This window comes from Solanum pennellii, chromosome 1 (assembly GCF_001406875.1).
Source record: "Solanum pennellii chromosome 1, SPENNV200".
Classification (NCBI taxonomy): domain Eukaryota; kingdom Viridiplantae; phylum Streptophyta; class Magnoliopsida; order Solanales; family Solanaceae; genus Solanum; species Solanum pennellii.
The window spans coordinates 58,418,833-58,430,572 of NC_028637.1; the positions used below are offsets into that span (position 1 = coordinate 58,418,833).

General features: G+C 35.2%; 1 protein-coding gene and 2 long non-coding RNA genes across 3 annotated transcripts; 2 read left to right on the forward strand and 1 right to left on the reverse strand.

Annotated features, from left to right (window-relative positions):
* The first annotated feature begins 697 nt into the window (after positions 1-697).
* On the forward strand, positions 698-1,765 carry LOC107021542. Its single transcript, XM_015222228.1, has 2 exons — positions 698-1,042; positions 1,316-1,765. The coding sequence occupies exons 1-2, from the start codon at positions 698-700 to the stop codon at positions 1,763-1,765; spliced, it is 795 nt and encodes a 264-aa protein (XP_015077714.1).
* Positions 1,766-2,667: 902 nt separating this feature from the next.
* On the reverse strand, positions 2,668-10,304 carry LOC107012714. Its single transcript, XR_001456086.2, has 2 exons — positions 9,821-10,304; positions 2,668-3,935 (listed from the first exon to the last, which is right to left on the reverse strand). It is a non-coding gene; the product is annotated as an uncharacterized LOC107012714 (long non-coding RNA).
* On the forward strand, positions 3,934-5,582 carry LOC114078598. Its single transcript, XR_003580232.1, has 2 exons — positions 3,934-5,008; positions 5,095-5,582. It is a non-coding gene; the product is annotated as an uncharacterized LOC114078598 (long non-coding RNA).
* Positions 10,305-11,740: the final 1,436 nt, after the last annotated feature.

Here is an 11,740-nt window from a genome sequence, read left to right on the forward strand (position 1 = left end):
TAAGCAAGGAGCGGACGTAATGTTTTTGAACAAAAATGAAGGCATAGAAATTACGATATGTGACCCTGAGAAAGAGAGGTATAAAGAGTCAATCAGCACACCAAACTCTTTATGCATAGTTGAGTCAAAATCGGGAGATAAAAGTATTCCAGATATTCATGAGCTGACGCCAACTTTAAAGCAAAGCTATCAGGAGGAAAGAGAAGACGACGATATGATATAAACATACAGAGTGCCAGCAAGACAAGAGACTTATCACCTCGACAGATGGAGGTAGCTGGAAAGTGGTTATAAAAAGAACAGGATTATGCATACTATAATACCACTTCAGGTCAAGACAAGGAGTAAGGAGAAGGGGAATATCATTACCCAATGATAGAACAAATATTATTTTGGAACATCAGATCTATTAATTCTCAAAAATCATTTGAGAGATTCATAAAAATAAATAATAGCCATCACTTTTCATTCATTACTCTTCTGGAACCTTTTCAAGATCCAGAGGAGATAGAGGTTTATAAGAGGAGATTGGGTTTTGATAATGCAATGGTGAATTCTTCATCGAAGATCTGGATATTTTGGAGGGAACAGTGGACAGGTCATGTGATAAGGGATACTCATCAATAAATAACTTTGAAATTTATTTTTCACAATAAACGGTTCTATATTACCTCGGTGTACGCGAGATGTGGACAAAATGGAGTTGCGGGAAGAATTGGAGGAGCTCTCAGAAGGAAGTAGTAACCCATGGATACTGGGGGGTAATTTCAATGTTATACTATATGCAGAGGAGAAACTAGGAGGTCTCCCTTTTACTCATTCAGAGGTTGCTGACTTTGCACATTGTGTTAGCAATAGTGCGCTTGTGGAATTACCAACCACAGGAAGCAAATTTACATGGTGTAATGGAAGAATAGAAGAGGAATATATCTTCAAATGGTTAGATAGGGTTATGGTCAACCATGAGTTCCAGGATATACTGCCGAGTAGTAGTGTTCAACACCTAATTAGACAGGGTTTAGATCATGCTCCCTTACTAATGGTGTGTAGTTCTGAAGAAGCAAATGTGGTCAAACCTTTTTAATTCCTAAATTTTTGGACTACACATCCGCAATTTTTGAGATAGTGAGGAAAGCATGGAGCATTGATTTTGTTGGAAATCCATTCTTAGAATCGAAGGCCAAAATGAAGAAAGTAAAGACAACATTAATGGAGTGGAACAAATTAGTTTGTGGGAACATTTTTGAGAAAATGGCTTCACTTGAAGATATGATTAGGGTCAAGGAGATTCTAACTCGAAATTAGCCCAACACAGGCTAATAGGTGTGATCTTAGTAAAGCTGAAGCGGAGCTCAGAAAATATCTCAACATTCAAGAAGAATTTTGGAGGCAAAAGGCTGGTATGAGATGGTTCAAGGATGGGGATAGGAATACAATATTTTATCATACATATGTCAAAGGAAGAAGGAAAGAGCTGCATATAGGAGAGATTAAATTTAATCATGAAGATGTCCTCAAGACTAATGATCGAATAGGAGAGGCAACTGTTGACTTCTTCGGGGACCAGTTTCGAGAAGCAGATGTGATGATTAATGTAGCGATGATCAATAATATACCTCGTGTGATCTCGGCAGAGCAGAATGATAAGATGGAAGAACTACCAAGCTTGGAGGAGATTAAAACAGTGGTTTATAAGCTGAATGGAGACAACACCAGTGGACTGACTAGATGGATTTTTAGGATCTTTTTTCCAAGTGTGCTGTGAAATTATTAATGAGGACATTTCTAATATGGCAAGAGCATTCTTTTGTGGACAGACGTTGCCCAGGTTCATTACTCATACAAATCTAATCCTGATCCCAAAAAAAAGAAAGTGTCCACAATTTTACTGATTTAAGGCCAATAAGTTAGAGTATTTTTATCAATAAAAGCATCTCAAGATTGATACATGAAAGAATTGCTAATATCCTACCAGCACACATTTCCCCGAACAAATCTGGTTTCATTCGAGGAAGAAGTATAACAGAAAATGTGCTCGTCTCACAAGAAATAATCAAAGATATCAATAAGAGAAATAAGTGGCAGAATGTAGTGGTGAAGCTCGATATGGCTAAAGCATATGATATGATTTGGAGATTAATATCAAGTAATCGATACTCAGTATTGGTTCATGGGCAGTCTTATGGGTTCTTTCAGTCACTTAGAGGATTAAAGCAAGGGGATCCCTTAACAGCTACTTTGTTTATCATAGCTGCAGAGGTATTGGCTCGTGGACTGAATAAATTACATGAAGATGGTGAATTCAGGGGTTATGGCATGCCGAAATGGTCTCCAAACATAAATCACTTGTCATATGCGGATGACACCATTTTGTATTGCTCAGGGGATAAGAAATCAGTGAAAAATATGATGAAGGTCCTAGCAGATTATGAACAAGTGTCAGGACAAATGATTAACAAGTACAAGTGTTTTTTCTACCTTCATGAGAAGGTGCCTATTGTATTAGGACATAGACTAAGAAGATGTATAGGGATACAACAATGTCATTTTCCATCCACCTACCTAGGATGTCCAGTTTTCTATGGGAGAAAGAAGATATCACATTTTGAATACATCCTAGGTAATCAATAAAAGAGTGATGTGCTGGCAGAACAAATTCTTATCTTATGGGGGAAAACAAATACTTATTGCTCACGTACTACAATCTATGTATGTTTACCCAGTGTCAGCAATGAACCCTCCAAAAGGTATCATAAATAGGATTCATCAAATATTTGCAAAGTTTTTTGGGGAAAATAGGAGGGTTGAAGGGTAAACATTGGGTGGCTTGGGACGACTTGTGTTACCCACATAAGGAAGGTGGAGTAGGATTTAGATCTCTTCATGATGTTGCTAAGGCTTTGTTTGTTAATCTGTGGTGGAATTTTAGAGTGGCTACCAACTCATTGTGGGGAACTTTTACGTGGAACAAATTTTGCAAAAAAGATCATCCAGACATGGCCAAAGGGAGTGGAGCATCACATATTTGGAAAAAGTTGATTCAGGTTAGGGAAGAGGTGGAACATGAAATTTGGTGGAAAATAAAAGCAGGAAAGTGTAGCTTTTGGAATGACAACTGGACAAAAGAAGGAGCTTTATACTTTATTGAGGATGGAGGAATAGAAAGATCAATCTTGGATGTAAAAGATTTCATTAATATTAATGGTTTAGATAAAGAGAAAGGGCTTAATTTCTGTATAAAAAACAACCTCAGGAGAGTCATAATTGAAATAGATTCACTAGGTATCAAGAAATGATACTTAGGGAATGGAAAATACCTAGGGAGATGCTAGAAATAATGGACGATATAACACAAATGGTGGAACAAAACAACTTCAAAGTTCAACACGTATATAGAGAAGGCAATCAATTAGCAGATGCCATTGCTAATAGAACATAGTGTAAGTTGCATTTACGGGAATACAAGCAATTTGTGCAACTACCAATAAAGTGTAGAAGGATCTAAACATGGATAAAGCTCAAATCACAAATTTGAGAATCAAGACAAGAAAGATTACAGATACAAGTAGCTAGCATGGATGACAAGTACATTTATCAAGAAGTGGATAGTATTGCCAGCTTTTATAACTACATTACAATTTTGTGCCACTACCAAGGCGTTAAATTGGTGAGAAATAAAGAGCTACCTAGTCTTGGATATGAGTTTTCAAAGAGTTCCACCAGCAAAAGTAGAGGACCACAAAATCAGAATCGATTTCAATGCGCATCTTCTAGTGCCAAAGTGAGGAAACTCGAGAGCAACTTATTTGAATCTATATCTATCCACGCTGTGAGATTTAGATATCAAGGAAAAAATAGGGAAGGAGACATACTTGAGACATGGAAATCGAAGCATTTGATTAAGTTCCTCTTAGACTCCGGATGGAACTTCGAATCTGTAGATACATCAAAAAAAAAAAAAGAGAGAGGAAAAGATTAGATGCTTGAAAAGGAGGAACATAAACAGGGGCAGTACCTCTTGAAGCGGTTGAAGAAGAGTTACATCTGATCAACTAATTAATAAAGAGAAGAGTCACTTTATGGTCCAAATAAACAGCCCTCTAGACATCATCAACATCATTCATGAGGTCACATGTTTTTCTCAAAAGGACAATCAAATGAATTATTAAGGCGGCCCCCTATATATTGGAAGAAAGAGGATTATTTTCTTCTCCCAACTAGTTGAAAAAGTCTCCAAGAAGATATGTGGGTGAAAGGCAAAGATACTGAACTTTGGAGGAAAAATTACGTTGTTCAAGCATGTTTTTTCAGTTCATACCTATCCATACTATGGCTGCAGTATCTCTTCCCAGCACTATATTAAATTTATAGAGACTATGATTAACGAATTTTTCTAGAGAAGAGATCAAAATAACAGAAAGTACCATTGGGCATCATTATAAACCATGAGCTTACCTTGCAATGAGGAAGGTGTAGGGATTAGAAGGATAAAAGATATATGAATTTCTCTCCAATACAAGCAATGGTGGATTTAAAGATCTAAATTACACTTTGGGGAAAGTTCCTTGAACCCAAATACTGGCAGAGATCTAATCCAGTTGCAAGGACTGTGGATACTTGTCAATCACTTGTGTGGAGATAAATAATGAAGAATTAAAATAGTGTGGAAGACCTTATCACTTGGAAAATAGATTCAGGAAGTAGTTTTTTCTTGTGGGATAATTGGCTAGGGGTGGTGCTCTGGCTAATTATACCACTAATATTTCAATCCTTAATGATGCCACTATTTCTTATTTTCTTGTCAAATGAACGAAAGAGAACTGTGACAGCTCGTCCCATTACTATTCATTCCTCACATCTTGAACACCAAGTTTCAATACCAACAAGGAGTGAAAGATACTACAATCTGGGAGCCTACTGAATTTGGATGTTTTTCTTGTGCTTTGGCTTGGGAAATCTATAGATCTAGTAATGCTAATGAAGTGATCAATGCTATGATTTGTAATAGGTATATTCCTTTAAATATTTTGTTTCTCTTATGGAGAGGATTAAGAAATAAGCTGCCAACCAATGACAATTTGGCAACCTTTGCAGTGGAGCCTATAAAATGCATCACTTGTACTCAGCAAGGCTGGCATGATGAGAATCACATCTTCAACCAAGGGAATTTTGCAGCTCATATATCGAAGTTCTACTCAAGCTCAATTGGTGTTAATTTCATGCATACCTGACTCAGCTGTCACTTATTGAGTTGGTGTGACATACTAGCGAAAATCGCAGCTCACAAAGACCTCATCCATACTCTTCCTATAGTGGTTTGCATGAATTTATGGAAGAATAGGTGTTCATCCAAGTATAGGGGAAAGAATCTAGCATCACAAGAGTCAAGTTCATAATCCTCAAATATATTCTCCATTTGCTCAATTCTTGTTATCTATACATTCAATGTCCTGTGAAATGGACATAGGTAGTTGACACTATTAAGGGTTGTAAGAATAATACTAAAGTCACTTCTATTGTATTGACAACAACCCCTACCAATAAAAATACAAACTTAATACTGATGGTAATTATTTGCTCAACCCTGGGAAGATTGGAGTGATGTGGGGGTCTTCTAAGAGATGAACAAGGAGCTATAATTTATGCAATTGTTATACGTCTTGTTGAAGGGACAAAAATCAGACACAAATGAAAGATTCCAGCTATGGTCAATAATGGTGCATTAAACATGGCTACAATAACATAATTCTAGAGGTAGACTCTGAACATTTGACAAGGTGGCTACATCAGATTTCTACTATTACACCTCGAAAATCTAAGGACCTAAGCTAGAGTCTCACCTAGTGTCCAATGCTTTAAAACCATTTTTCCGATCCTAAAATTAAAGGTAATTAACTTGATTAGTAAGTATTAAATCCTAAACGTCAAGAAACAACCATGACATTCGGAGACTAGTCAAAGTGACTTAGTGTGCCTTTAGGTTTTAGAATGAGTTTAAAGATTTGTTTAAGGGTCCAACTTTGTAAAAATGCTTATGATAAACCTCAGAACATATTAAGGGTATAAACATTCGGGTACTACTCCCCAAGTACCACCCTAGGAGGACCCAACATTCGACCCTAAAAAGCAGTCAAAACACAGCGTGCAACCACGAGGGGTCGACGAGCCGTCGATGGGATGAAACCCTGTAGATGGTTATCATAAGTCCCTACTTATAATGTGGAGCCTTGGATCCATTTTGAAGAATCTCTGTCCCAAACCATGCTAACCAAGACGATCCTTGATTTAATTGACAAGGCGTGGACCAGGTCTCGTCGATGGACCCCTGTCACACTATCTCAAACATGATTTAGGGAGGGTGGTTAGTTAATTAGTTAATTAATTAATTAATGATTATGTACGATTAGAATTATTTAGTTTAGGATTATAAAAGGATCCTAAGTCATTAAACTAACCTAACACTTCATAAATCCCAAAACCCAAAACACTCCAACATCTCTCTAGCTTCTCTCACTACTCCTAAGACCCCCATTAAAGAATAAGTTAAAGTATTTCTAGGGATTCAAGATCAATATTTTACTTAAAATTTACTCAAAAAAATTCTCAAGGTATGGAGGCTATTGACTCTTGAGACTCTTTTCCCCAAGAGGCTCTCCAAGATTTGATTTCAATGTTCATCAAAAATCTTGTTTTCATCAAATTTCGTAGGTCTACTTTCTATATGGAATTGTGTAGTCTTAATTCAACTATCATTGATGATTTATGTATATTCATGTGTGGGTTGATGTTTCCCTTAATTCCTTGATTAAAATCTCTTTAAAGACTCATGAATCCTCTTCTTTCCTAACCCTAATTTGTGATGTAGGTATATTATGATTGAGGGATATATAATTGAATGTATTCTTTTATATTCTAGTATTATATTATTATGATTATTGAATTTTTTGTTAAGGATCATTGTATTGTGGGTAAGATCTTGGAAGCCATTTGTAAGACTTTTATGATCATGAATACTTTACTTCAATTATGTTGGTCTATTCTTGATGTTGGTTATTCAACTGAAGTATGAATATGCGAGAATAATAAGAAGATGATGAGATTATGAATATTATAGAAAGTTATGAATGTTATGAATTATGAGACGATGATAGGTGTGTTATCATGAGGGATTGAAGGTGATTCCTATGTGCATCTTATTACCATGATTATGATGTAATGTTCTCACTTAATGTTAAGTTGTGACGAAAGGAAGTTCCATTCTATAACTTAAGATCTATGATCAAGTTATACAAGAAGATAGTATCCTAAGACCTATGATATAAACTAATGCTATGAAAGACTCTATGATACTTTAAAAAAGGAATATGTAGCCTAGCATCGAGTGAACTTGATAATGAGAGATGTCCCTTCCAATGAGGAAGGTAGGTTCACCAAGTGTCTCATGAGATTGAAACTACAATGCGAATTAGCATAAACAGAGTATGTGCCTCAATTGGAAAACCTAGCTGGTGGATCCACGTAGACGCTATTATGATGCTTATGTCCTACCTTGATAGTAGGATGCCTCCTTTCGGTGAGAGGGGATTACACCAGATTCCATGTTTAGCTCAATTGGTTTATTATCAATTATGACAAAGTATCCGGAAAAAAATGAATTAATGAAAGTAAAAAGATGCATATTATATAGGATGACTTGAGAGGTGCAGTAGTGTAGGTAAGGGAATGAGATCTCTCCTCTACATTAAACATGTTGACGTTGAAGGGTTCTTATGATGATTTCTTTATACATGTATGTAATGAATCAAAAGATTAATGTTGATTCAATATAATATTTGTCTCAACATCATATAATATTTGTCTCAATTGATGTTGCCTTCACTTGATATACATGTTGTTAGTCTAGATTGTCATGTATGAGATTGAATACACTTTTTATGATGTTATATGATGTAATTGCAATACTTATGGTCTCTTTGATAGTTGACTTAGCTTATTTGGGGTTATGGGGCTTCACATATGTTTTACGAAAAAATATAGTAAAAGAAAAATGACTAAGTTTCGAGAAATCAATTAATCTTATGAGTTAAGAGAAATCGACTTTCCGAATTAGCAGAGTCACCACTTGAGGTAAAATTCAAGAAAAAACGTTAAGGTTTTCAAAATGATTTAAGCAAATAAAAATCAATTGAAAAGAGTTTGAAGTTCTAATATACATTCCGAGAAGGTGTTAGGCCCTCGGAATGTCCTCTAACTCGCGGTGGACAGACGATTTGACTAACATAACTTTTTAAGAATTTCCAAATTTTATAAACACTAAGTAAAATTATATGTATATAAATTAATTTTGAATATATATAAAAATAAAGATTAAAAAAAGAGATGACTATCATTGGGAATTAATTAAATTATAATCAAAAGTGTTAGTCAACATAAGGACAAATAAATAAAGAGAAAGAGAAAGGGAAATTTTAACTTGGGTCAATCTTCCCAAGTCATCAAAATGGGTTCTTCCCATTATTTAACCTATTGGGCCTGCTAGAAGAGAATTCCCTGGGCCTTTTGGCCATATTTTCCCTTTGAAAAATTTGTGTATATGTTTTAAGTATATCATGGTATATGGGGATGTATTCCATTGATTTGGCCCTTCTAAAACCCGCATTTCGTCGAAATTATATCCCCTGATTTGGCCTGTATTTTCACATTTTTTGCACCTGTATATAATATATTTTGACTATATATCAGTGTATGCAGCCGGTATATCCATGTGTTTTGAGCCTTTTCGGGGCTGAAAAATGAATTCCCAGCAGCATATAACTGCTCTCAACCTACACACCTTCATTAGGAAGGCTGGCCGACTCGGACACGATAGTTTGAGCCTTTATGGCTCAACGTGAAAGTGCAAGAAGATGGAATAGAGTTCATGAGGACCCGAAAAGAGTTTCACATGCAAACAAAGAAAAGGAAAAAGGGTTAATATGTAAAAAATCTTGAGATAAAAAGAGGGAGAGTACACGATTTATTAGATAATGCGAACAAGCTCAAGACAGTATAAATCGACATATAATCTCGCTAAATATATCACACAGACGCATTGAGAACTAATGAGCTTTAAAAGAGCAACTGAGAGAGAGCATACTAATCATCTGAAGCCAAATGAATCAACACAGTAGCTAGCAACATATGCATATGAAAAAAAAAACCAAAAAATAAGATTGATCTTTACAACACATTCCAGTTAACAAAATATCTATAAATAGAATATACACAGTATTGTGAGCATGGGGGAATATATCTGTGAACATTTTGTCCAAGGAAAATCATTTTGAAGACACATATTTTAGAGAATGAATTGATCTACTATTTAAGACTAATGTAGAAAACGAAATAAAAAGCTAATAATAACTAAATTCACGCTAAAGAAAAGGTTTAACAACAAAAAAAAGGACAATCCTCCAAAATCGATATATCTCAAACACAATGTTTTCTGGCCCATAGTTTGTCAGGACTACTCAAACCTGAAAAATTTTGTTTTTTATATTTTTAATCTATTCACAATCAAACTCAAAGTAGTTCAAACTACGATTATCATCATCCATAAATGATCTATTCCTCTACTACTCAAATACACATCACAAATCGTATTATATAAATGTCTTCCAAAGAAACCCGCATAGTGACAAATCACCATCTCAGAATTACATGCAATAGATTATCAAATGTTTTAGCCTCATGAATAAGATTTTCAACATGAATGAGGTTTATTCAATACCTACATATATATTCGAAAGATAAGGAGGAAGGAAAAATGAATTCAACCTACCTGTTACAACCTCCAAAGCAAACAAAGGGTTAATTGACTTTTTCAAGGCAGATGAACTGAGACCAAAGACGAGCAACCTTCTCCGACCATGAACGATGCTCATATGAACTCGTGTGAATAGAACACCAATCGAAAACTCGATCAAAAGTCTAAACGCTCAATCTCACCATATATAAGGAATGTTTCTGTATGTTTATATATATATGTGGGTTTATACATAAAAAGCCTGTATATAAGGCATGTTTCTGTAAAATCTGATAGTAAAATTAAACTGAGACAACACGTAAATTGACGCTGTGTACTTCTTTCTAACAATGGCGTTGTTGATTATCAACTCTCGCTCGTGTGAGGAGGGTCAGGCGCGTGAGGGTCGATTTAGGGTCATTTGGACGCTCACACATAGCTTCCCGTCGATTCTGTTCAAAGGAGACGTTTCTGGGTGGGCTGGGTCAGTTTAGTGATGTGGAGGGAAAATGGGCTGGGTCGTTTTATTATTGCTAAAAGGAAATATTGGGAATGGGTTGAGGAAGCGAGCTGGACAGGCTGAGGGAGAATAGAAAGAGTGGGCTGGAAAATTGGTCTTAAAGAATTGAATTAGGGGTAAAAATAAGAGATAACTACATATGCAATTGTATAGCTAGTAGATCACAAATCGTAACCGATTAAAGCAAAATATTAGCAAATGGAATTAGACTGGTGAATTAAGCCAATAAACAAAATAAGACGAGTTAACATAATTAATTTATGAGCTTTTTAATCTTAACAAATCAAAATAATTAATTTAATTGTAAACTTGTGATTAAAAAATATAACCTTAATTCAATAAAGTACTTACTAAAAATAGAATCTTTTGAGATAATTTTAAAATATTTATGAAATACACCAATTATATCTATAAAACTATATCAAAATGCATTTACTATTTAAAAATTATAAAATTTGACTAAGATTAACTTAAAATGATTTTGAAAGGTATTTGAATTTATAAAATTAATTATTCTAAATGGTTTGAATATTAAGGAGCTCATGAATTAATTCCTATCGGGGAAGGTCAAAATTGGGTGTCAATAACTGTCTCTCATTTTACATGGATTGATGCAAGAAATTCGAGGAAAATGAAATTGACTAATCCAATTTTGACCGACCAGATATTCATCCTTCAGAAAGCGATTTGGTACTGACTTTCTAAATTATGGCCGAACCTCAAAAGTGGATTTCCTACATATCTAAAATTCATTCCACGTGTAGTTCGAGACGCTTGATTTAACTCACTATTATGAAAGAATTCAAAAGACATCCCGATAATTGATTATGAAGGGCTCGAGATTCTCGAGAATAAAATTTAAGAACGAAACTTTGAAATACAACCGAATTTTCAATACCGAGCCCGCCTACATATCCCTAAACCTTAAGAATCAGGCTTTTTATAGTTCGACTCCATCGGTTTAAAAGGAAATCTATTATGCTAGATGATAACTCTTTGTTCTAGATAAGAGAAAAATCAAGTAGAGTGAGAAAAGGAGGCTTGTAACATCTTAGTAATGAATGTGGTGCTTATCTCATCCATAAGTAAGAATTCACACGGACACAACTTCCAAAACTCTTGGCGTGTGTCACTTAAATTAGAAACTTGCTTCCGGTAAATACCAAAATTTTCTGGAGGCGAGACCAAAATCGAGAAATTGAAAGAAAAACTCACATGCTTTCTGATAGGGGTATAGTTTGATTGTGGTGGAAGCGGTTTCTCTGCTCGCGTCTTGAGAGTTTGACACTCCTCTTGGGACAATGTCCCAATTCGTGGCTAAGAAAGAATTTCACGTCGTTGCTGCATCCATTTTGATCTCTTCCACACCTATGATTCTTTTATTTTTGGAGAATTCGTCCTTTCTGATGCTCTCCACAAAGATTGAGATAAAATTC

What these genes read in the sequence shown, in the direction of transcription:
- LOC107021542 (XM_015222228.1), top strand. Translation starts at nt 698, where the DNA reads ATGGAGTTGCGGGAAGAATTGGAGGAGCTCTCAGAAGGAAGTAGTAAC. An exon ending in ATCATGCTCCCTTACTAATG is followed by an intron (nt 1,043 to 1,315) that starts GTGTGTAGTTCT and finishes AGCCCAACACAG; the next exon opens with GCTAATAGGTGTGATCTTAG.